Source organism: Thalassophryne amazonica, chromosome 10, assembly GCF_902500255.1.
Source record: "Thalassophryne amazonica chromosome 10, fThaAma1.1, whole genome shotgun sequence".
NCBI lineage: Eukaryota > Metazoa > Chordata > Actinopteri > Batrachoidiformes > Batrachoididae > Thalassophryne > Thalassophryne amazonica.
Genome location: NC_047112.1, coordinates 98,288,439 through 98,314,818, shown reverse-complemented (window position 1 = coordinate 98,314,818; position 26,380 = coordinate 98,288,439). Strand labels below are relative to the sequence as shown.

At 41.3% G+C, this 26,380-nt stretch overlaps 1 protein-coding gene and 1 long non-coding RNA gene across 4 annotated transcripts in view; both read right to left on the bottom strand.

The window, feature by feature from the left end:
• Positions 1–9,300: 9,300 nt before the first annotated feature.
• Positions 9,301–14,146, bottom strand: LOC117519585. Its single transcript, XR_004563358.1, has 2 exons — positions 14,059–14,146; positions 9,301–10,214 (listed from the first exon to the last, which is right to left on the bottom strand). It is a non-coding gene; the product is annotated as an uncharacterized LOC117519585 (long non-coding RNA).
• A 2,215-nt stretch (positions 14,147–16,361) lies between these two features.
• The window catches only part of LOC117519257 (AP-1 complex subunit sigma-2), a 105,359-nt gene continuing 95,340 nt past the window's right edge, over positions 16,362–26,380 (bottom strand). For all 3 annotated transcript variants that reach the window (XM_034180579.1, XM_034180578.1, XM_034180577.1), the window contains one exon: positions 16,362–16,872. Coding sequence is in view for 2 of the 3 variants with exons in the window: in XM_034180578.1 (XP_034036469.1) it covers positions 16,825–16,872 (48 nt within the window). In the remaining variant the exon portion in view is untranslated. The remainder of the gene's footprint in view (positions 16,873–26,380) is intronic.

Below are 26,380 nucleotides of genomic sequence, written 5' to 3'. Positions count from 1 at the left end.
CAAAGCATATCCCTCTGTTATTTTTATGGACACATCTACAGAAGCAGGCCACAGTCTCAACTTGTTGAATTTCCCTCCCTGACAGATAAACTGCACTATCACCATAGTGGATTTTCTGCACTAATTTCCCCGCTAAGCTAATGGATTCCACACTCACATTTGAATAAGCCTTGCAGGGTCACTAATCACCTGCTCCGTGGCCTGCTGTAAATTCCTAATGTTACCCCCCCCGTAGAGCTTTATCTATATTCACAGACAAGATGGCGGTGCCTTCCACAGTAGGGTGGAGGCTGTCTGGCATCAGCAAGCCACAGCAGCCCCAGAACGAAGGCCAGGTATCAATAAAGCTAAAGCCTTGCTGCCTACAAAATTGCACGAGCCAACTATTTAACGATGTCAGCCTGCTAAACGCCTCATCAGTACCCCGGGAGGGGAGGAGACCAGAGACTAGACTGAGATGAAGAACAGATGTATTAATCATTAAGAGAAACTTGGTCATATATCTTTTGCCAGATATTGGGAAAACATTGTTATTACCTCCAATATATAATGGAGGGGTGTGCTGATTTACCTCAGACTCCAAATCACAAATCAATGTAAACAAGTTTGGTGTCAGACAGTCTGTGGTGGGCTTTAGGGAGCTCCCACATTATGTTCTTTTGGCACAAACATAAGATAAGACTGTGCAGAGAGATTGAAGATATTTGTGATGTGATGAAGCAAGAACTTTAGTGATGAGATGAAAAGAAAAAATTAAACAGGATCTGGATCACCACCGAAATTGCATCAACATCTGTCTCCTTGAGCGCCTTGGGGCAACTGTTTGTTGTGATTTGGCGCTATATAAGAAAAAAGTTGATTGATTGATTGATTGACTATTTTGTTAATTGACTGTCCAATAATTAAAATTTGTTTGCTACTTTTTGTTTCAGTATCTTGTAGTCAGACTGTGATAAGGACATAATTATCTACCCCTGTCATCAGTAGGTGGAGCTAATAGTCAGAAGTTGACAGTTTTGTTCTCAGGTGCTGCTGTGCTGCCATGGGTCGGTTATAACCAAGAGGAAACAATGCAGCATCAGATTTTAGCTCTCTCAGCTGTGAGTCTTAACATAATACAAAACCCTTCTTCTAAAACAGAAAATTCTTTAGCTCTATTCAGCATGCGTATAATATTTCTGTGAAGGCTCTCAGTTGTCCAGGTGGTTTCCATAGTAGAGAAGCTTGAATCTTCGACTAGAATGGGTTGCTTGACGCGAGGACGTTTCGCTTCTAATTGCAGAAGCTTCCTCAGCTAAAATTCTTGCTCTGGTAGTCTGACTTCTGTCTTGACTCTTGTAGAGAAAAATAACAGAAGCCAGCAAAAGCTGGAGTTTTAAACCTAACCAGACCCCTCCTACCGAGAGGCAGACTCCTATTAGCTAGTGACTAACAAATGCTTTAATTAGCACATATTGTGCTCTAGTTAGCACCCTCCTAATGACAGGGCAGCTGTCCCTCCTAACAATGGGACTGAGGCCTCTCCTGACGCCTCTCCTGATGGCTCTCCAGGTGACGTGAATGACTCATTACCATGAAGAAAAGACTGGAACTGCTTTGACCTGAGTACCCCATTGTAAACAGGGGACAAAGCGTGTCTCAGTCCTACTCTCCAGTTAAGGCTGGGTTTCAACTGTTTCACATACAATGCTTTTTTCACTCCCCTCTCAAACCATTTCTTTTCTCTGGCTAAGACTTTAACTTCCTTGTTCTCAAACATGTGGTTAGTGTATTTAAGGTGGAGATGAAATGCAGACTGAGGTCCACCGGCACCTTCTCTGCGGTACTGGTATAGCCTTTTGTGCAAAGGCTGCTTACTCTCACCTATGTAGTGTTCGTTACATTTTTCTGACATCTGATAGAATGCACTGCATTGCTGTGTTTGTAACTAGGGATCCTGTCCTTAGGGTGAACTAATTTCTGTCTCAAGGTGTTAATAGGTTTAAAGTAAACTGGGATTTTGTGCTGTCTGAAGATCCTCTGGGGATGCAGGGGAACAATGACTTATAAAGCGCTTTACAGCACCGACTGGTGTCCAAAGTGCTTAACATTAAAAACACAAATTTACAAAAATAAAACACATATAAAATAAAATTTTAAAACAACACATAAAAAAAGAACATAAAAATAACAGAACATGTCACCTCCCCACTAAGTGTTAAAAGCCAGTTTAAATAAAGTCTTTAACTTAGATTTAAAAAGTGCTAGGTCAGGAATAGTACGTAACTCAAGAGGTAGCTCATTCCACAGTCTGGGGCCAGCTACCGCGAAAGCATGATCACCCCAGTGTTTATATCTTGACCTTGGAACATCTAAGTAAAGCTGGCGAGATGCCCTTAATGTAGTTTAGAACAGTTTAGAACAGTTTATGATGGGTTTACTCAGTGGCACGCCAGATTACGTGCCAGAGCGGGGCTCAAATTCGTGCAAATGTCAAGGTGTTTGGTCGGTTAAATCAACTCAACAGTGCAAAATCAAATCTTATTGGAGTAGAGCCACTTGAATTGGCAAGACTGTCGCAGACCGAACGGTCCCCCCCTAAAAATTCGTCCGCCCTGCCTTTACTGCACATGCCTCATTAGCTGCAGCTCACTGATTATCACCTCGTTTCTGCTTAAAACTGCACTCGAGTCATCATCTATCTCAGCGTCAGATATCGGAAACTTTTGTACAACAATCATTTCCACATAAATTCAGCATTATTTCTTCATAAAAGATGGAGGAAGCGATCAGAGCACTGCAGCCACACAGGCTGCTAGCTGTTGCGTTCTGACAGGAGGTTTGGTTTGGACACAAATGCAAGACTCACAAACACACCTGTGGTTGACAAAACGCTCGACCGAACAGGCTTGACGTTACTGACGTGGAAAGTTGGGTGGATGCGCATGGACCGAGGGAGACGGAGACGGACCGAAACAGGATTGACGACTTTGGAGACCAGAAAGGGACCGACGAACCTGTGAGCCAACTTCCTAGGTACGCCCCGAAGCGACAAATGCCGCGTAGAGAGCCACACCTGCTGCCCCGGGATGTAGGACGGGGCAGCGGTCCTCCGACGGTCAGCGGCCATCTTATAAGTTCCCACGGAATGGGACAAAATAGTCCGTGCACGCTCCCAGGTTCACCGGCAACGAAGAATCAAACTGAGAGCCGAGGGAACTGAGGAGTTAAGGTCAACCGAGGGAAAAAACGCAGGCTGGTGACCAAAAACAACATGGAAGGGGGAATAACCGGTGGAAGTTGAGGGCAAACTATTATGGGCAAGTTCGACCCAAGGAAGTTGGTCCGACCATGAGGCAGGGTGCAGCGATGCAAGCAACCGCAGGCCTTCTCCAGGTCCTGATTAATCCGTTCCACCTGCACACTGGCCGAACCCGAGGTCAAACTGGAAGTAACCCCGAGGAGATGGCAAAACTCTCGCCAGAAATGGGATACAAACTGCGGGCCCCGGTCGGAGACTATATCCCGTGGTAAGCCGTGTAGTTTAAAGACCTGGTTTAACATAACCATAGCTGTTTCCCTAGCTGACGGTAGTTTCCGGAGAGGAATAAAATGAACCATCTTGGAGAGTCGATCGACCGCAGTTAAAACCACAGTGTGTCCCTTGGAGGGCAGGAAGCCGGTTACAAAGTCCATGGCAATATGAGACCACGGACGAGACAGAATTGGCAACGGTAACAGGGACCCTGCAGGTGGTTGGTTAGAGGATTTATGCACTGCGCATACTTGGCAGGCGGATACGTATTCAGAGACGTCCTTTACTAAGCCTGGCCATCAAAATCTTTGCTGCACTACAGACAAGGTCTTCTTAATTCCGGGATGATAGAACATCCGACAGTCATGACACCAGCGGATCGTCTCACTCCTGAGGTCTGGTGGAACAAAAAGTTTTCCCTGCGGACACCCAGAGTGTTCCATCCTTCTTTTCTACAACGAAGAAACCCGCCCCTGCTGGAGAAGATGAGCGTATTAACCCTGCCGCTAAGGACTCCTGTATGTACTCATTCATAGCGCGGCGTTCTGGTGCAGATAGGGAGAATAGCTTTCCTTGAGGTGGAGTCGCCCCAGGGAGAAGCTCAATGGCACAGTCATAACTGCGGTGCAGTGGTAATGATTTAGCTTTTGCTTTGCTAAAAACTGCTGTGAGATCATGGTAGCACACAGGGACCCCAGTAAGATCCGGGTTGATTTCCTGCGAACTACAGACAGTTTTTGGCAAACATACATTGATACATGATGGACTCCAAGATATAATCTCGCCTTTCATCCAATCAAAGTTTGGTCCATGGCGTTGAAGCCCCAGAATGATCGGGTGAGTCATATTATCCATTACATGAAAGCTAATTGATTCAGAGTGAGAGTGGGAAATTAGCAGTTTGACAGACTGAGTGCAGTGAGTGATTTGACCAAGTACGTGACCATCCACGGCACGTACCACCGGGGGCGCAGGAGCTTAAACATCTTAAGGTGAAGGAGCCTGGCAAGAGAGGACAAGATCAAATTGGCATCAGAACCAGAATCTACAAAAGCAGATATGTCTATGGTGGTATGGTCAGATGTTAATTTGGCTGGGATTATACTTTGAATAGAAACAGAGGAGATGGAATTTAGACTCACCCGTACCTCGGATCTAGGCTGCACGGTGGCACCCCTGGCCTGAAAATTGGAAATCAAGTGTCCTGAATGTCCATAGTAGAAGCAGAGGCCTTGCTCACGGCGGTGCTGTCACTCCGTTTGTGATAGTCGCATTCTCCCCAGCTGCAATGTCTCCTCTGAACTGTGTGGTGGGGGGGTCAGAGTGAGTGGAGGAGGAGGAGTTACGGGCTGGAGGCGTGTCCATCCGGTGGTCGGGATTGCGGTTTGCTCGCCGTGGACGGTCCTGCAGACGGCAGTCAGTACGAATAGCCAGTGCTATTAATTCATCAAGATCATCCGGCAGGTCGGCGGCTATTAATTGATCCTGGATGTCAGAAGACAGACCCTGGAAAAATACATCGAGGAGGGCCGCCTGGTTCCATTCACTCTTGGCTGCGAGGATGCGAAAGTCGATCATGTAGTCTGTTACCTGGCGGCTGCCCTGCCTCAGCCTCATGAGGGAGCGCGCTGCCTCGCGTCCCAGAGCTGTGTGCTGGAAAACCTGTTGAAGAGCCGTGGTAAACGCCGGGAGAGAAGCGCAGGCGGGAGATTGTCGGCTCCACTCCGCTGTTGCCCAGGCAGCCGCTCGACCAGAAAGGTGAGTGATCATATACGCGATCTTTGTTCTGTCTGTCGGGAACATGGGGGACATTAGTTCGAAGTGGAGCCCACACTGTGTAATAAACGGTCTGACGTCGGCGCATTCTCCAGAGAAACGTTCCGGTTGCAACAGTTGGTTACAGACCACTGGGGCTGATGCAGGAATCGGTGCGGCTGCTAGCGGCCCCGGTGAAGGTGGGCTGGAGACCCCGGTGGCCGCGTCCGATGCAGCCTGAGGACTGAGTTGTGCCTGAAGCTGACTCATGGTTTGGACACAAATGCAAGACTCACAAACACAGCTCTGGTTGACAAACTTTAGTGGTATGACAAGCAGTGGTCGGTACACGGGTAGACAGTCCAGAAAACACAGCAGCAGTATTATTATCATCAGGCTTAATCGTGGTCGGAACAAACGGGCAGGAGGTCGAAATCACTATGAGGCAGGCATGACTATAGAACACAAACGAGAGCTGGAAAGAAGGCACAGGGCGCATCAATCTGGCGAAAAAACAAAGCAGAATGAGCAGTATATATGCACCCCAGTGACGAGCTGAAAATTGAAAACAGGTGAGCATGGAAAGCACTAGAAAGGGGGGGCGTGACCAGGGAGAGAGAGAGAGACAGACACGCCCACCATCAAAAAAGAAAGACCCAAACAGAAAAGAATCCAACAAGAAGATAAACAAAAGAGAAGACAGCCTACAGACAAAAACAGATTACAACCAAGAAATAAAAGCAGATCAAACACACCCCCTGACACGTTCACTGCACATCCGTCATTTCATGCATCACCAAGTATCGCCTTGTTTCTGCTTGAAACTGACTTTAGAATGATTTAAAAGGTTTTACTTTGCCATCTGATGGTTAATAGAGTTTTTGCTGATTGCTTGCACACATTTTGTAAAATTTGGCTCGCTGTGTCAGAACTCTACGTCGGGAGTATGTGCTTGTAAGTCCCATACATTCATCACTGACACATGCATTTGACGGCAAAGAGTTGTTTTGCAAGGGGATGCCAGAGTTTAGCAATTTGTGTGTGATGTTTGGAGTTTTGTGTGTGCAGTTTTGAAGAAAACGTAGTTTTGAGAAACGTGTTTTAGCAATCGGAAAAAGACTGTAAAAGAGAAAACCAAACTTTAACACAAATTTGAAATGTTTGAGTCCTAAACAACCCCACTATAAGTATTAAAATTACCAGATGTGTTTTGCATTTTTATTAAAAGTGTGTTCCAATGATAACAAGGTATTTTATCTTTGAGTTCAGTGTCTAATGTAGGACTGTGTGTAATGTTCTGCAACAACTGTGTTGAAGAATTGCAAGCAACATGCAAAGCAGAAAATGTGTTTAAGGTATTGTCACAATGTGTTTTAGCTATTGTTACAAGAGGTTTTGGATTTGAAGCTTTAGTTGAAGTATTTGCTTTTTGGGTGTAAGCAGTTGGCAAAAACTGAAATCCCATTAATCCATTTGATCACTTTGGGTGAAGACAGTCTGTCTCACAGGGGCTGCTGTGGTCGTAAATGACACATGCGCAGTTGAGGCACGGCGGACCAATTTTTAGGGGGGGACCATTCGGTCTGAAGCAACAGTAGAGCTGATCTCACTCTATAACAGAGTGTATTTTACTTTATTTAGACTGAGACCAAATGTTATCTCGGCAGAGTACATTTTACTCAGCAAAATTTACTGTGTACATGCTTCATTTTATTATCAACTCTTCTTGCCTTAAGGTTTATCATGCAAGGGTGAACTCTTGACATTGCAATAAAAATTATTTTGTGGTTGTTTCAGCACCGCAATGAATTAGACTGCTATGTGATGCGATGATGAGGTATACTGACCTGCAGACTGTTGTGCACGAGATTCAGAGCTGGAGTGTTAAATCTAGATTCTTGACCTCATAAAAGTTTCTAATACAATAAGCCAAATCAATTATTTGATTGTAAAATCCAACACACTGTTGGTAAAAATACATATAGACTTCATAGTGTGGTTGGGCACGTGCACAATCGCGTGTGTACGCCTAATAACTACATGCACGTAGGGACCATCTACAAAGTACAAAAATGAAAAGAGACACCAGAAAAATATTCAATAAATTCAGGTGTGGTGTCACCAGATTCACTGAACATGTCAATGGTCTCCTGCTGGTTATACTACAGCACTCAGTTTGGAAAAATGGCTTTTTAAATTTTTATTGGAATTTTTCATTGTTTAAATTTTCCATAGCATCATTGTTATAAGGTGTAGTGACACATTTACTACACACATGTGACCGCAGGACCTTTGTGGCCGGGACGGCGGTGGAATCGAACCCAGACGGCTCGCACTAAAGGCCATTCCTCTACCAGGTCAGCCAAAGGGGAATTCCCCGTTAGCCATCTAGCAGGAACGTCTTTTCAATCAGGACCCGGGACCTTCATCCCGCTACACACATCAATGGTCTCCTGCTGGTTATACTACAGCACTCAGGTTGGAAAAATGGCTTTTTAAAATTTTATGGGAATTTTTCATTGTTTAAATTTTCCAAAGCATCACTGTTATAAGGTGTAGTGACACAATATTTACTACACACATCACTGGGGTCCTACTTGTTATACTACAGCACTCAGTTTGGAAAAATGTGCAAAAATGGATTTTGAATGATTTCAACATTAAAATAATGAAATAAGCAATAAAATTCACTAATTCACTAAAATTCCGTTTTTGCACATTTTTCCACACTGAGTGCTTTTAGTATAACCAGCAGGAGACCATTGATGTGTTCAGTGAATTTGTTGACACCACACACGCAAATTTATTGAATCATTTTCTGTTTCTGGTTTTTTCATTTTCGTACTTTGTAGATGGTCCTTACGCTTCCGTTTCTCAGCCACCTGTTCAGTTCAGTGTTATTTTTCCAGCTCAGAGGACAGTTCATATGTATAAAGAATAAGGCTGTACCTCGTTGTCTATCTTACTGAGGTTAGAAACTAGTGCTTGTTTATCTACAATGTTTCTCTTAAGATTACTGAGCCGTAAACTTCAAATCTGTGAATATCTTTTTAACTTTACCGGAGTCACCAGGGCAGGTTTTTTTGTCCTCCCTGAGTTTGACACTATGTTGCCGTTTGACAGGTGGATCATCAGTCAAACTCCACACCTACTGCTGTCCCTGGAGCCGGTCGAACGCAATCGTCACCAGAAACGAGAGCCACTCTGGGCTCACCTTCCCACCTCACCTGCTGTAGAAACCTAAAACTAAAATCCATAAATTATTTGAACTGAAAAATATATATATTATGAGTGATGTTTGCAAAACCTGCGTTCACGTTTTGGGAGATATTTTTTCAGTATTCACATTTTGCAATTAATGGTTTGCAGATAATTCATGATTTACAGCTGATATGCATTTTGGAGGTTAACAATGTATAGTAAATGAAATTAAGTTGACCACACAAAAAATGAAATATCATTGGTTCATACCAGCTGCAATGAAAAAGTAAATGTTAAGAATCACTGTTGGGGTTTTTTAAAATGCATTTTCTATATCATCCCAACTTTTTCTGATTTTGGGTTATATTTATTATGGAATACATCTGCCCCTTTAGAAACTGTAAACCAGCGTTGGAAAAAAACAACACATTTTTGTAATATCTGCAAATCTTTTGAAATTTGATACCTTGATGTTAGGACATCCTGCTGTTAGCCGTTAGAAAAGCACTAAATTGCAACAGCAGTTGTAAATCAAACACAGAATCCTGGGGGGTTTGAGAAATTACTATTTCTACAATCCACATTAACCACAATGCGTTGTTCTACTTGCATGTAAATGTAAACACTTGTGACTTAAAAGAATCATTTCTTTCATACATGAAACACCAAAAGGTTTGAAAACTGAAGCTTAAAATCCACCCAGTTTTGGTATTAAAAAACAAAACAAAACCTCCCAAGATGTTTAACATACAAACTACACATTCAGACACTTTGTTTTACTTTTTTTTTTTTTGTGACACTGTAGACTGTGAAATAAACCATTGCTGAAGTGAACAGGGAAAAAGCCATCATTCTGCTTTATTGTCAACTAAACAAGGTGTCCTCTATAATAAGCACAGTGTCTAATGTGTGACACTTACTGCAGGTGTCACCTTCCACCAACGTCTGCTCACACATCTGACATCTGTCATACACAGTAAAGTAGGAATGGATACGCTGCTTTTGAAATGATGCAAACACACTCATACAGACATTTCAATATGCACAAAAATAAGCAAATATGCACAAGTTGTAAAACCAAAATTCATAACATTTTCAAGACAATTTTGGTTCATACATTAGCAGCTGCTGAAGAAAGGACACAGTAAACAGGAACATAAACATGAAATACCAGTTTGAGATATTTGTTTAGACAAGTGACAGAAGCATTTTGGAATGAATGGCAAGTTGGTTGTTTTTTTTTGTATTTCTGTAGCATTCTTTTCATCTAGCAGATGCACAAATCGCTTTACAATGATCACTGACATTTACTTCCCCAGTAAAGCCAAACTACTTATCCAAGTGGCCACAAATCACTGTTTGAGTACAATAAAATATCTCTGCTACAATTTACCAGACTACTGCTATTCATGTATACCCATAACTCAAACAGGCAGCAAAACTATTTTTTTTTCCATCTCGGGTGTCACAGTAATAAATACAGTTTACATGCTGTCCACAATGTCTGTAATAATGACTTTGTAATATGTTTATACTGGAACCTTACCAGTTTTGGTTCAATCTTGAAACGGCTTCGATAACTATAGAGCTAAATACTGCAGCAGAGGTGAGTCAGCATTACATTGATATGAGTACAAATTAGTTAAAGATGTAAATATTGTTTTTGACAAAGGATAATACTTTTTTTTTTAATAAAGGAATTTGATTAAAGTCAGGATCATGCTTAATTCACATAAACGTGAAACTACACAGTGGTGGGGCAGAGCTAACCAAGACATTAGTCTTGATAACAGTTAATCCACTTAATGAAAAGTTAACTTTTGTAAAGCTAAACCGATAAACCACTAAAAAAAAATATATCGGAAGTCACAGCTAAAAACTAAACCGATAACTTTCAGTATTGACTCCAGTACATTGCCAGCTACTGATACTACTGAATAAATTCCAAAACAATCACAAACAGCAGCAAGCCAGTGCTTCTGCCTAAGATCAGCCTTCTCTCAGCAAAATAGATATAGTGACCAGAGGAAAAAGCAGTGAGGAAAAAAAAAAAAAAAAAAACCCCACCTCAAGTGATCATTTATTTCCACAGCCATACAGTCTTGCAGAGGTGTCACAGAAGTCATGCACAGCAAGGCAGTTTTGACTTATGGTTAAAAATTTAAACAAATTAATTCCGTACAAGTTATCGAAATTAACATCACCTATGTCATTACAAAATGAAAATATCAGCTATATGTTTTAGTTTTAAAGTAATGCACAAATTCTGAAGGTTTGACATTAAACAGACACGTGCCGAAAAGCATTATGGGAAAATTCAAATGACTTGTTCTTATCACTTCCTTCCACCACGCCATGTCAAAATACAGAGAACACTGCCATCTACTGAATGGGAGTGTAAATAACACACAAACCTACACACACACACACACACACACACACACACACACACACACACACACACACACTGTAATTTGTGTGTGAGAAGTTTCAAATCCCGCAAAATGTCACAAAATTTCAGAGAGTTCGCACTGAGACTGTCTGATCAGGCTGCAGTTTAACCGCTGTACTGCACACGAACAACAGCATTAACATCATCCCAACATAAAACTCTTTGTATATTGTTCCTAAAACTCTTGTGAATATATGAGCTGGGTTTATAGACGTTGTTATTGTGTTTATGTAAACCTGTGAGAAGCTCATGTTGTTTCACCATTATTTACAGTGGGCGGGGAATCGCTGTGAGCTGTGATCGCTTCATGCTCATATAATTCTATCTGGAGGAAACTGATGTTTGCTCTTTAACATCTTGCTTATTGTCCTTTACAGCACAGTTTGTTCCAAAGTAATATATGTAAAATGTTTGAAATTCAGTCTGTGTTTATGAAATTCCACGCAGGCTAAACATAGCAGACATGGAATATTTGTTTTAGCACATTCTCATGCAGCAATCTCTTAAAAATGTTATGAAAGGCACAAAAGTTACATTTTGGTCATATAATGTTCATTTTCAATTATTGTCATGTAGTTTCTCTGAGTTATGTTGACTGCACCAACTCACGGGTGCGCAAGGGATTACGGGATATCTAAATGGGGTGAATTTTGGTACTTTAAAATGAAATGATATACTGATGTGAAACTGAAAAAAATTGACATCTGTGAAAAAACTGACAACTGATCTGTGACCCACTTATATTGAGACGTTCTGAATATGCTGGTCTATTTATACTCCCATCCAGTAGATGGCAGTGTTTTAGGGGAAGTGATGGTCTAGTGGTTAAGGTGATGGGCTCAAGTCCCCACCTGACTGGAAAATCGCTAAAGGCCCTTGGGCAAGGCCTTGAATCCCCTATTGTTCCCGGTGTGTAGTGAGCGCCTTGTATGGTAGCACCCTGACATCGGGGTGAATGTGAGGCATAATTGTAAGGTGCTTTGAGCATCTGATGCAGATGGAAAAGCGCTATATAAATGCAGTCCATTTACCATTTATTTTGACAGGGGAGGAGGGGGGTTGTTGGAGGAAGTGAGGAGTGCAGCTCATTTGAATTTTCCCATAATGCTTTTTGGCACATGTGTCTGTTTAATGTCAAAACTTCAGAAGCATGACTGCATTACACCACTACTACTTTACACCAAAAACATATAGTTGATATTTTCACTTTGTCAAAATGACAGAGTTGCCATTATTTTCCCTAAAGTGTCTGGAATTAGTTGGTTTAAATGAAACCATGAGTGAAAGGTGCTGTGCTTCATGTCTCCTGCCCACTCTGAGTACCAGCATGTTGAAAGTAAATGTTTTTTGTGCGCATGGGTGCAATAGCAGCTGATCTGTTCACTTACCATGGGAGGACTGAGTCTCTCACAGCAGTCTTATTGCAAAGCACATGACAGAAAGTAACATGTGGGGTTTTAAGTTTTACAGATGTTTCTGACTGTTCAGTTTTATCTCTATGCCAGCCAAAAAAAAAAAAGTTAACAGACTGAAAGTTATTGGAACTAAACTTAGCAGAAGCTAATTGGTCTGCTGATGGTTTTCAAAGTTAACTGAAAAGCTAATCCGCTAAGAAAAATGTTAGCTTTGCTAATTAGCAGCAGGCTTGGGGAGTAACAGAATACATGTAACGGCGTAACGTAATTAGGATACAAAAAAAAAGGTAACTGTATTCCGCTACAGTTACAGAAAAAAAAGACGTATTCAGATTACGGGTATATTTAGTAAAAATGGGGATTACTTCGCAGGATTACAATTTTAATGCATTTTATGATATTATCCAGGGTTCTAGCTAGCGCAAACTTGCGTTACGGCCCGTTATGCTATAATTTTGGACCGTTACGCTTATTTTGGACCGTTACGATTTTCAATTCAATGGCTCGTGCCTCTTTGGTTCGCTGCTCTTCAGAAGCGGTAAGTCCGCTTCTGAACCCCTCTGAAAGCCATTAAAATATCATGAGTCACTTTTGTGTGGATTAAAGTCACTAACTGGGACTCTGGTCTTGTTGCAGTCTAGAAACGAGAATCGGCCTCCGTTTTGTCACAGCTGCAAATGCTGAGCGGCTCTCTGACTCTGTCTCTCTGAGACAGAGTCCGCTCGGAATTAATAACTTCAAAACGAATCGCCGCTTTAAATAAAATGACACCTCTTCAAACGTTGCAATACAGACAATAATCTACAATCGACTAAAACGTTTTTTTTCCTCCCAAAATGAGACGTCCTGGATTCATTCATGCCAACAATAATGTCTGAAAGGAAATGCTTTTGACAAAAACTAACAGATTTTATTTCTGTTTATGTCCAGAGATCAAGGATCCACCATGTAGAGTTTATTATGTCCAGAGTTTAAGGATCCAGTAACCAATTTCATATTTATTTACTTTAAGACTCAATAAAATGTTGTTCAATTTCAATTTAATCAGCTTATAAAGCGCCAAATAACAAAAGCCACCTGTTTCTTGAACTTCTATGTGCGCAAATCACTAACTTGCCCGGAATTAAAATGGCGACCACACCTCCTTATTGACAGTATTTACTTAATGGTTTTCATTATGCTGTTGTTCTTATTTTGAAAGTTCAATAAGTGGACTGATATGTTAAACATGGTGCGAATTTACTGAACAAGTAGCAGACTTTTTTTGTTTTGTATATTGTTCTGCAAGCCACTTTTAATTACAAATTCATCTGCACACACCTGAGGTTTCATTATCCTTCATTTGTTTGCCATTTTCTGTTGAAAATTTAGCAGGTGAACACCAGGTGTGTTTAAAACAATATTTTGCTCTTAATTCATAATGTGAAGTAAAACAGAGCATGCCATGTAAAAGAAAGTTTTATTTTTGCTTAATAAACTGTACTATGTAGTCAAGACTATTTCTATTTAGTTTCTTTTGTCTGTATTAGCATATTTGATATTGGAGTAATCCAGAAGTAAATGAAAGTAATCAAATTACATGAATTTAATATTATGGTACTTGGATTACGTTACTGATTACATTTTTCAACAGGTAACTAGTAACTGTATCGGAATACATTTTTAAAGTAACCCTCCCAACCCTGATTAGCGGTTAGCAGATCTGTGCCCACCACTGAAACTCCATGAATCAAAATTTCTTTGGTGAAGTGAATCCAGCAAACTGAAGTTTTACGGAGCTTATTAAAGTTCTGTAAAGCTGTGTAGTTGTAATTTACAGCTGTAAAGTTGTGTTTTACAACTTTCATCCACTCAGTTTGTGCCAGCAGCAGCCAGCCGGTTGGAACAAACAAAGCTCTAATTTAAAAAAAAGTCTCATTCAAGCAGCAAACTCAGCTGCAAGATAATATTTTTGGAAAAATTGGTTTGGCAATAGTTACCAAGTTACCTCCAAGACTGTAGAACTCAGAGTGGAAGAAACATATACTCAACAAAAATATAAACGCAACACTTTTGGTTTTGCTCCCATTTTGTATGAGATGAACTCAAAGATCTAAAACTTTTTCCACATACACAATATCACCATTTCCCTCAAATATTGTTCACAAACCAGTCTAAATCTGTGATAGTGAGCACTTCTCCTTTGCTGAGATAATCCATCCCACCTCACAGGTGTGCCATATCAAGATGCTGATTAGACACCATGATTAGTGCACAGGTGTGCCTTAGACTGCCCACAATAAAAGGCCACTCTGAAAGGTGCAGTTTTGTTTTATTGGGGGGGATACCAGTCAGTATCTGGTGTGACCACCATTTGCCTCATGCAGTGCAACACATCTCCTTCGCATCATCTGTGAAGAGAACACCTCTCCAACGTGCCAAACGGCAGCGAATGTGAGCATTTGCCCACTCAAATCGGTTACGACGACGAACTGGAGTCAGGTCGAGACCCCCATGAGGACGACGAGCATGCAGATGAGCTTCCCTGAGACGGTTTCTGACAGTTTGTGCAGAAATTCTTTGGTTATGCAAACTGATTGTTCCAGCAGCTGTCTGAGTGGCTGGTCTCAGACGATCTTGGAGGTGAACATGCTGGATGTGGAGGTCCTGGGCTGGTGTGGTTACACGTGGTCTGCGGTTGTGAGGCTGGTTGGATGTACTGCCAAATTCTCTGAAACACCTTTGGAGACGGCTTATGGTAGAGAAATGAACATTCAATACACGAGCAACAGCTCTGGTTGACATTCCTGCTGTCAGCATGCCAATTGCACGCTCCCTTAAATCTTGCGACATCTGTGGCATTGTGCTGTGTGATAAAACTGCACCTTTCAGAGTGGCCTTTTATTGTGGGCAGTCTAAGGCACACCTGTGCACTAATCATGGTGTCTAATCAGCATCTTGATATGGCACACCTGTGAGGTGGGATGGATTATCTCAGCAAAGGAGAAGTGCTCACTATCACAGATTTAGACTGGTTTGTGAACAATATTTGAGGGAAATGGTGATATTGTGTATGTGGAAAAAGTTTTAGATCTTTGAGTTCATCTCATACAAAATGGGAGCAAAACCAAAAGTGTTGCGTTTATATTTTTGTTGAGTGTAGAAACTTAGGGGTGTCGCAAATCTGTGGCCAACGCTGGAAAATGTGCAAATAATGATTTTGTGGTTTACGATAAATACCACACCGTGTTACAGTAGCTCTGAAGAAAAAAAAAAGTTTAATAATTGATGAACGTTACAACAGAACATGCAACAGACACACATAAACGTGTGAGTTTAATATTGATTATTTTTTACTCCGGTAGTTTCAGTGGATCTGATGTGCTTCTATGCACTTATTCCATCTTTTTAATGGCTGATTAGACCTGGTCAACTCCGGCTCAGTAGGTGGTTAAAAACTAGTTCAAAACACATTTTGCACAAATATTCTCACTTTGAAAACCCTTCAATGCACAAGTTAAAGAAATGAGCGATAATGAAGTGTGGCAGCTGCACACACAGGAAACCCGGGAGAGGGTAAAAAAGTTTTCGTGACACTGTGTTGAAAATTACAGCACCAATCACTGTTGTAACAATACAGTCGAATATATTCACCACAAAATGGTGCAACAGTTAAAAAATAATAATAATAATAAAAATATTAGATAAATAATACATAAATGAGAAGAGTTCAGTGGATTTACTGTCAGACTCAAGGACGGTGTTGCAGAACTAACTTTAATTCTTAAGTTTAAAATGTTGGTCAAAAGAATGAGCCAGCAACACATTTTCCCATGTTAAGGTTTTGGGACAACCATCACAGACGGATGTATTCCGCCTCTAAAGTGACTTTGCCATTAGAGACCCAGCAGATGAATGGAGCAATGATGGTGTCTGTAAACTGAGGGACTACTCAGATCTAACATCTGAGCTCATGATCATCACAATGCAATGTGACAAAATACAGTAACTCTTTGGTTCTGTTAATATAATACTTAAAAAAAAAAACAGTACAGCAGATAACTGCAGGTCTGATTAACACATTACATGTTTAAACTACTAGTTACATTCTGGTCAGACCATATTTGAAATTAAGAAATGGTTCAACAGTGGTGGTGCAACACAGAATACTCATTATATGAGCAATGTCACACTGAAATAAATTAGTTCACAAACAGCATCTTTGAGCAAAACACACACACACACAAAAAAAATCATGCTGCCTTTTCCCTTTGCAACATCCAGCATTACACTAAATAAAAAAAGAAGTCAGGGAATTCCCAAACAGTTACATTGTCTGGTTGAATGCAGAACATAATAAAGGCAGTGTTTTATAAAACAGATGCACAGGAGACTTGTGTGATGAGGAAGAGGTGGTCACGTGTACTTTAAGGTGATTTGGAGTTGTTACGCTACATACAGCACAGTAGCTGGCAAATGGAGCTTGGGGAAAAGGGTGAGAACCATGTTTATGTCAGCCCGATTTCCTCCAGGACGCTGCGTGGAGTCTCTGCTTCCTGAGGAGGGAGAAAAGAACCACACTAAACTACAAAATCATGTTTTATAGTATCACTGTACAGGTCAACCTTTCAGTTGTCAAAGTCATGCAAAAAAAGATGAAACATGACTTTTTAGGCATACAAAATGGGAAGTACAATCAGAAATACAGTCGGGTACTTAAGTATTTGGACAAGCTCAGGTCTGGGAGTGTGCTCTGCGTCACTGCATCCATCACACTATGAAACCGCTTTGGGTCTTGGATAGCAACTATAGAAAAAAAACAACCAATCTGTCTCTACCTCTTAAAAATAACCAGCCATCTGCCTCAACCAGGCAAAACACAGGCATCCCTTTGGCCTCGTCCAGCTGCTGGGATCCTCAACGCTGAGGCACCTGCATGCTGAATCATCCTCAGAGAAACACACTAAATGGACAAAATGTCAAAGGGTGATCTTGTGTCTCCCTAACTACAAGACCATGAGGTATAGCACAAGATCCGGTAAGCATCCAGTGCCTTTGGCCGCCTATCACGCAGTGCATTCCTCAATTGTGGTATCACTATATCCAAAAAGGTCTCAGTCTACAAAGCCATCTGCATCTCTACCCTGCTCTATGGATGTGAGGCTTGGACCATCTACAGAGCCCATATCAAGAGCCTTGAGGCCTTTCAGATCTGCTGCTTGCAACTGATCCTAGGTATCAGTGGAGTCAGAAGTGTTCCCCACACAACCATCCTGCAGTCTGCAGGTTGCGTAAGCATAGAGGCCCACTTTACCCAACAGCTTGGTAGGTCACATCTGGCGAATGCTTGAGGATCTCTTGCCCCAAAAACTGCTCATTGTTTAACTCAGAGTCCGTCACCCAAGTGTTGGAGGTCAGAAGAAGCACTTCAAAGATCATCTCAAGGCTACATTAAAGAAGTGAGGCATCCCTCCCTCCAACCTGGAGTGACTCACTATCAACCGAGCTGAGTGGCACTTACTATGCCACAGGGTCATGCAGACCTTTGATGAAAACTGCACTCAACGTCAAAAAGAACAACACAGTCGCCATCACAAGAGTTTAGGATGCAGGCGTCTCTGTTCCAGGGAGGATATCTCGTGTCCGACCAGTGAGAAATGCTGTGTTTCTAACTTGGGCTCCATAGCCATGAAAGAAGTCACCAAAGACATGGCCCTCCTTAGCATCCAGTCAAGGTCATTAAACCTTTCCTCGCCAGCCAAGGCAGAAGCCACTGACTTAGATAATGAAGGAACCAGAACCCTTCCCAGGTGAACACCAGTCTTCACTGGGCAAAAATCAGACTCTGTCCCAGCTATAGTATCCGTATATAGGTGTGATGTGAAACAAAATTTTGGTGAGCTAGTGCAGTGGTTCTCAAACTGGTACTCAAATACCACCTAATCTCCACATTTTCCATCTGAAAATATGGAGGCTAGTTGGTATTCACAATTAATTCACAGAACGTCTCAGACAACAGCCCAGTTAAACCAATCAAATGGTTTATGAACATTAACATAAGCTATCAGAAAGCAGTCCTAATATGCACACTTGCCTTCAATGAGCACTCACAGAACTAGAATATGGCCAATAGTTGACTTCTTGAGTGTGAAGACAGAACTAGAATATGGCCAATAGTTGACTTCTTGAGTGTGAAGACAGACTTTTACAGGGTTATGAGTGGAAAATAAACAAAATCCTGTTAAAACTAATCCTTGCAAGCACCTTTACTGACACAGAGAGCAGTGTAATACTACTGTAATTCTTGCAATCCCAGTCATCACCCTTTCTTTTACAGAATTCTCTCCCCCCCCCCCCCCCCCCCCCCCCCACCCCCAATTCATAGGGGTGATACCAGTCTCCCAGACTGAACAACACATTGCTTGTAATGCCACAAGAACAGCATCTCCATCCATTTGGAGGTGCTCAACTCCAATACCACACATTACTGAAGCTTCTGTGACTTTGGATATTTCTCTGCTTTTGTGATCTCACCCCCTGGTCTTCCAGACATGTCCAACTGGGGGGAGGCCCCAAGGAAGACGCAGGACACACTGGAGGTATTATATTTCTCAGCTAACTTGGGATCACCTCGGGATCTCCCAGAAAGAGTTGCTGGCTGAGAATACGGAAGTGGGGATGAGCTGGTTGGTGTGCTCCCACCATGAACCGGACGTGCATCACAAAATTAATAAATTAATGCATCCAACAGTCCTCCAAAGAGAGCTATCAACAAAGGCATTGTTCACTGGTCACTGGTTAGCATTCAAGTTTCACAATCTTACTGTAAGCTGTGGGTGTAGATTGTTGTCCCCTCCACCACCACCTACACTACAAACTTTAGAATTTGTTATGATACTTGCAATCACCACTCGCATCATCAGTAACAGCATATACTTAGTTCCACTGGCAACCATAGGCGTCCATGCCATAACTCAGTCTCCACCATGATTGACAGATATGGGGCATGCTTCAGATGAGCCATTAGTTTCCTTCTCCATTCTCTTCCATCATTCGGCTTTAACTTTGGTTTATTTGTCCTTATTCCATAACTGGGTAGGTTTTTTGTTTTCGGCCACAGGCTAATTTGGCCTTCTCATTGAGCATTACCAGTCATTTGTAACTTGCCATAAACTCTGCATTTACATTCATGAAGGTGTGTCTTAATTGTCAACTTTGATAATTATTTGCCGACAGCACCTCAGTCACAATGATCTTCACAGGGCTATCATACAGTTTTGTGGACTTCAGTGGTCTTCCAGGAATTTTGGCCTTTAGATCAGCAGAGCATTAAGAAAGTACCAAATTGTTGATTTGACCACCTAAAGTTTCTGCTACCTGTCTGAAACATTTATTTTTTTTTGGCCCAATTATGGCCTCCTTTACTTATACAACCCCTGGCAAAAATTATGGAATCACCAGCCTCGGAGGATGTTCATTCAGTTGTGTAAAAAAGCAGATCACAGACATGACACAAAACTAAAGTGATTTCAAATGGCAACTTTCTGGCTTTAAGAAACACTATAAGAAACACTATAAGAAATCAAGAAAAAAATTGTGGCAGTCAGTAACGGTTACTTTTTTAGACCAAGCAGAGAGAAAAAATATGGACTCACTCAATTCTGAGGAAAAAATTATGGAATCACCCTGTAAATTTTCATCCCCAAAACTAACACCTGCATCAAATCAGATCTGCTCGTTAGTCTGCATCTAAAAAGGAGTGATCACACCTTGGAGTGCTGTTGCACCAAGTGGACTGACATGAATCATGGCTCCAAAACAAGAGATGTCAATTGAAACAAAGGAGAGGATTATCAAACTCTTAAAAGAGGGTAAATCATCACGCAATGTTGCAAAAGATGTTGGTTGTTCACAGTCAGCTGTGTCTAAACTCTGGACCAAATACAAACATGGGAAGGTTGTTAAAGGCAAACATACTGGTAGACCAAGGAAGACATCAAAGTGTCAAGACAGAAAACTTAAAGCAATATGTCTCAAAAATCAAAAATGCACAACAAAACAAATGAGGAACGAATGGGAGGAAACTGGAGTCAACGTCTGTGACCGAACTGTAAGAAACCGCCTAAAGGAAATGGGATTTACATACAGAAAAGCTAAACGAAAGCCATCATTAACACCTAAACAGAAAAAAACAAGGTTACAACGGGCTAAGGAAAAGCAATTGTGGACTGTGGATGACTGGATGAAAGTCATATTCAGTAATGAATCTCGAATCTGCATTGGGCAAGGTGATGATGCTGGAACTTTTGTTTGGTGCTGTTCCAATGAGATTTATAAAGATGACTGCTTGAAGAGAACATGTAAATTTCCACAGTCATTGATGATATGGGGCTGCATGTCAGGTAAAGGCACTGGGGAGATGGCTGTCATTACATCATCAATAAATGCACAAGTTTACGTTGATATTTTGGACACTTTTCTTATCCCATCAATTGAAAGGATGTTTGGGGATGATGAAATCATTTTTCAAGATGATAATGCATCTTGCCATAGAGCAAAAACTGTGAAAACATTCCTTGCAAAAAGACACATAGGGTCAATGTCATGGCCTGCAAATAGTCCGGATCTTAATCCAATTGAAAATCTTTGGTGGAAGTTGAAGAAAATGGTCCATGACAAGGCTCCAACCTGCAAAGCTGATCTGGCAACAGCAATCAGAGAAAGGTGGAGCCAGATTGATGAAGAGTACTGTTTGTCACTCATTAAGTCCATGCCTCAGAGACTGCAAGCTGTTATAAAAGCCAGAGGTGGTGCAACAAAATACTAGTGATGTGTTGGAGCGTTCTTTTGTTTTTCATGATTCCATAATTTTGTTCCTCAGAATTGAGTGATTCCATATTTTTTTCCCTCTGCTTGGTCTAAAAAAGTAACCGTTACTGACTGCCACAATTATTTTTCCTGATTTCTTATAGTGTTTCTTAAAGCCAGAAAGTTGCCATTTGAAATGACTTTAGTTTTGTGTCATGTCTGTGATCTGCTTTTTTTTCTACAAAATTAAACAACTGAATGAACATCCTCCGAGGCTGGTGATTCCATAATTTTTGCCAGGGGTTGTATCTATACCTGTTTGGAGTCAATACTGACAGTTCCAATCAACAGCTACCAAATGCAAATTCAACAGTAGAAAATCAAACCCAGATCTTTTATCTACTTAATTTGCCATGTAATAATGAGGGAACTCCTCATGCCTGGCCATGAAACTGCTTTCTCGTCAAGCATCCAATTACTTATCGCCTCTGAAAAGGGCCCACATATATGAATGACTAATTTCTAAATTCTAATTGCAATATTTTGCAATTGACGTGGGGCGCTCCATGTTGTGCGACCGAGCAGGATACCCAGCCTTACTTTGCGTGTTCTTAGTTGTTTTAGCCAGTGTTTTTAAGTCAGATGTGGGAGTGAACCTGTCAGTGCTCCAGAAATGCAGATACTGGAGACTATGGTTAAATGTATTGCCCTGTTCTGTGTGTCAGTGCTACTTTTTCACTCTTCCTTGCGTTACGCTGTGAAGGGACACAGCGGGTCAGGGAGAGTTTCTCTTAGTTGGGAGCGCATCTTATATTTACGGACCTCTTCTGCTGGCAATGTCCCTGCACACATCCTGACAGAGCTTTGTAAATCGGCTAAGTCAGTTCGAAAACGGGGAATGACAGGTGGAATACGCCAAAGATTAAAGGAGCTCCGGCCTGACAGCCGCTGTAAGTTACCGCCCCTTCTCACTGTCTCTCAAATGTGTAATCTATCTGACACAAAATGGATGAACTTGAAGTGAGTGCCAAGTTTCAACGAGAATTAAAGGACACTTGTCTCCTTGCATTTACGGAAACTTGGCTCAGTGAATTGGTCCCGGACTCGGACCTGGAGCTAAGTGGGTTTGGAAGACCGATTCGCCTGGACTGGTCCCTGGAGACCACCGGGAAGAGCTGTGGAGGAGGCATATATTTCTATGTCAACCAAAGGTACTGTAAAACCATAATAGTTAGAAAGAGGATACGTACGGCAGATGTGGAGCTACTGTATATCTCTCTCCACTCCTATTACCTGCCTCACGAATTCCAACAACTGTTTTATATGCTGGTGTACATTCGTCCACGAGCTAACGCATCAGCTACTGCTCAGCTGTTTGCTGACGTCACACAACACCTCAACTCAATTTGCCCAGATGCACCCAAATTCGTCCTCAGGGATTTAAATCATTGTAAACTACTACATGGAAGAACACTACACTATATGGTTTAGTGAGTGAAGCATACATGTTTTTGCCTTCTTTTGGTGTTTCATATCATAACAGTGTTTTTCTCATGCCTGTGTATAAACCTCAAGTGCTTTCAATGCCTCAAACGCTGGGAACGGGCAGTAAAAAGGTGGTCAGGCACGCTTTGAGTGCACAGAGTGGCAGTGCTTTTATGATGCATGTGAGGATGTTGATGAACTTACAGAGAGTACAGTAGTGTTCAGAATAATAATGCCATGTGACTAAAAAGATTAATCCAGGTTTTGAGTATATTTCTTATTGTTACATGGGAAACAAGGTACAGGTAGATTCAGTAGATTCTCACAAATCCAACAAGACCAAGCATTCATGATATGCACACTTTTAAGGCTATGAAATTGGGCTATTAGTAAAAAAAAGTAGAAAAGGGGGTGTTCACAGTAATAGTAGTGTGGCATTCAGTTAGTGAGTTCGTCAATTTTGTGGAACAAACAGGTGTGAATCAGGTGTCCCCTATTTAAGGATGAAGCCAGCACCTGTTGAACATGATTTTCTCTTTGAAAGCCTGAGGAAAATGGGACGTTCAAGACATTGTTCAGAAGAACAGCGTAGTTTGATTAGAAAGTTAGAAGACGCCTGTGTGAAGCCGATTTATTTGCAAGAATCCCCCGCAAAGTCGCTCTGTTAAATAAAAGACGTGCAGAAGAGGTTACAATTTGCCAAAGAACACATCAACTGGCCTAAAGAGAAATGGAGGAATATTTTGTCGACTGATGAGAGTAAAATTGTTCTTTTTGCGTCCAAGGGCCGCAGACAGTTTGTGAGACGACTCCCAAACTCTGAATTCAAGCCACAGTTCACAATGACATCAGTGAAGCATGGTGGTGCAAGCATCATGATATGGGCATGTTTCTCCTACTATGGTGTTGGGCCTATATATCGCATACCAGGTATCATGGATCAGTTTGGATATGTCAAAATACTTGAAGAGGTCATGTTGCCTTATGCTGAAGAGGACATGCCCTTGAAATGGGTGTTTCAACAAGACAATGACCCCAAGCACACTAGTAAACGAGCAAAATCTTGGTTCCAAACCAACAAAATTAATGCCTCACAGATGTGAAGAAATCATGAAAAACTGTAGTTATACAACTAAATACTAGTTTAGTGATTCACAGGATTGCTAAAAACGCAGTTTGAACTTAACAGTTTTGAGTTTGTAGCGTCAACAGCAGATGCTACTATTATTGTGAACACCCCCTTGTCTACTTTTTTTTAACTAATAGCCTAATTTCATAGCCTTAAGAGTGTGCATATCATGAATGCTTGGTCTTGTTGGATTTGTGAGAATCTACTGGTACCTTGTTTCCCATGTAACAATAAGAAATATACTCAAAACCTGGATTAATCTTTTTAGTCACATAGCACTACTATTATTCTGAACACTACTGTATATCCTCTTACATTACCTTCTGTGTGGATCTGGTTGTCCCCCCTAAGGAAGTGGTTACTTACCCTAATAATAAGCCTTGGGTCACAAAAGAACTAAAATCAGTTATTAACAAAAACAAAAGGTTTTTTTTTTTAATTGTTTTGATCCATTAGAGATAAAGGCTGTCTCCAAGGAGGTAAAGGTGGAAGTAAGGAAGGCAAAACTGAAGTATAGGGATAAAATTGAAAATCAGTTGAGTGGTGGAGACCTAAGGGCTGCATGGAGTAGAATTAAGTCCTTAGCATCCATCATTCAGTCCACCCAAATTAGGCATCCTGTTACAGTTGGTGGTGTGAGTAGGAATGAATTGGCAGATGTTTTTAATTCTTTTTTCTCTCATTGGAAAAGGACTGATTTCCTTCATAATATTTCTGTGTTGAAGGAGTCCCTTGTTAATAATTCTATCCTTGTGATTGCTCATGAAACAGTCACATCTTTGTTCAGTAAAGTTAACATGAGAAAGGCCGCTGGTCCGGACTGATCTGTGGGCGCTCAGTGCCGTGTTCACTCAGCTTTTTCACAGGTGTGCTGTTAGCGGTGAGATTACATCCATTTGGAAAAGTGCAACTATAATTCCTGTGGCAAAGTCAAACAAACCGAGGGACTTGAATGATTTTAGACCTGTGGGTCTGACATCCTTGGTGATGAAAACATTTGAATCTTGAAAGAGGAAGTCATCTCCTTAACTGAGGGCAAAACTTTATCCAATACAGTTTGCCTATCAGACTGGGAAAAGTGTGGATGATGCCAAGCTTTTTATTTTGGATGGAGTCTATACGCACCTGGAAAAGCCAAGATCTCATGCCAGACTTTTATTTGCTGACTTTTCGTCAGCTCTTAATAAAATGCAGCCCCATATCTTTGAGGGACTCTCCTCTCATTTTAAATTGCCTGGTCAGGTTTTATTAATGCTCTTAAATTTTTTAACAACTAGAGTTCAGCAGATTTTAATGAATGGTCACATGTCCAAGCCTTTAATGTCCAACACTGGTTCTCCTCAGGGCTGTGTCCTCTCTCCCCTGCTTTTTATTCTGTACACAGACAGCTGCAGGGCGGGTCAGGAAAGCAGGTATCTGGTGAAGTTTTCAGATGATACAGCTCTGCTGTCTCTTCTTCAGGGTTCTGAGTCAGGCCATGCGACACTGTGGATGTTTGTTAAATGATGTGATGACAGCTTCCTTGATCTTAATGTTCAAAATACAAAGGAACTGATAATTGACTTCAGAAGGACTGGCCAGGGGCCTCCACCAGTAGCTAGCATCATCCATGGTGAAGATATAAAAATTGTTGAGTTCTTCAAGTACCTTGGAACTGTGTTTGACTCTGATTGAAAGTTTGTTCAGAACATAGAGTCAATAGTTAAACATGGACAACAAAGGATTTACTTGTTGCAGAAGCTGAACTCTTAGTGTTTCAGAAGGCCTCTTACCTTGTTTTTATTATTCTTTTATTGAAAGTCTTAACATTCTCTTTAATCTAGTGGTTCCATGGATTAGCCTTAAAGGACAGAAACTGCCTGAACCAGATCGTAAAAGTCTGCTCCAAGATTATTGGAGTCCAGCTGAGGGACCTGAGCTCTGTCTGGAGAAACCGTGTGGTCCAGAAAGCCAGAGGAATCATTGATCAGCCTGGACTCATTTTCTCTCATGCCCTCAGGGCAGCGCTGTTATGCACCCCCAAGGAAAATGAACAGATACTGTAATTAATTTATTCCTTCAGCCATGAGGCTGTTAAATGCTGGGAAGTAGGTCAAGGCTGATTATGGCCTGCACTGAAATTGGAGTCTGAAGGGTGTTTTACAGTCAAGTTATTTTATCATTATTGCTGATCTGTGGGTAATGATGGGGGAGGGCAATTGTTGGTAGGCTGTTATGGAAAGTCTTGTATGTATTTTGTTTGTTCCTTATTATTCAAACGGTTCAATAAGGTGGGTAACTGTGAACTGAACTGCCCCTCGGGGATGAAAAAAGTTGTCTGATTCTGATCCTCAAATTAAAGATGAAGGTCTATAGCCTAAGCACATACAATTTGATTTTTAATTCACTGTGGTGGTGCACAAAAAGGAAAAAAAATACAAAAATTTTGTTATGTCCTAGTACTTATGTATCCGACTGTAAACCCACAAATAAATAAATGATAAAGATACAGACATAAGACGGGTAACCTCAAATGTCATCATAGGGCCTCAGTGTTACAGAAGTAAGTCTTATAGTTGTGGTTGAAGGTTTACATACACTCATCATGAGTATGAATGTCATGCTAATTTTGTAGTTTTATTGTTATTGTTTTATTGACAGTT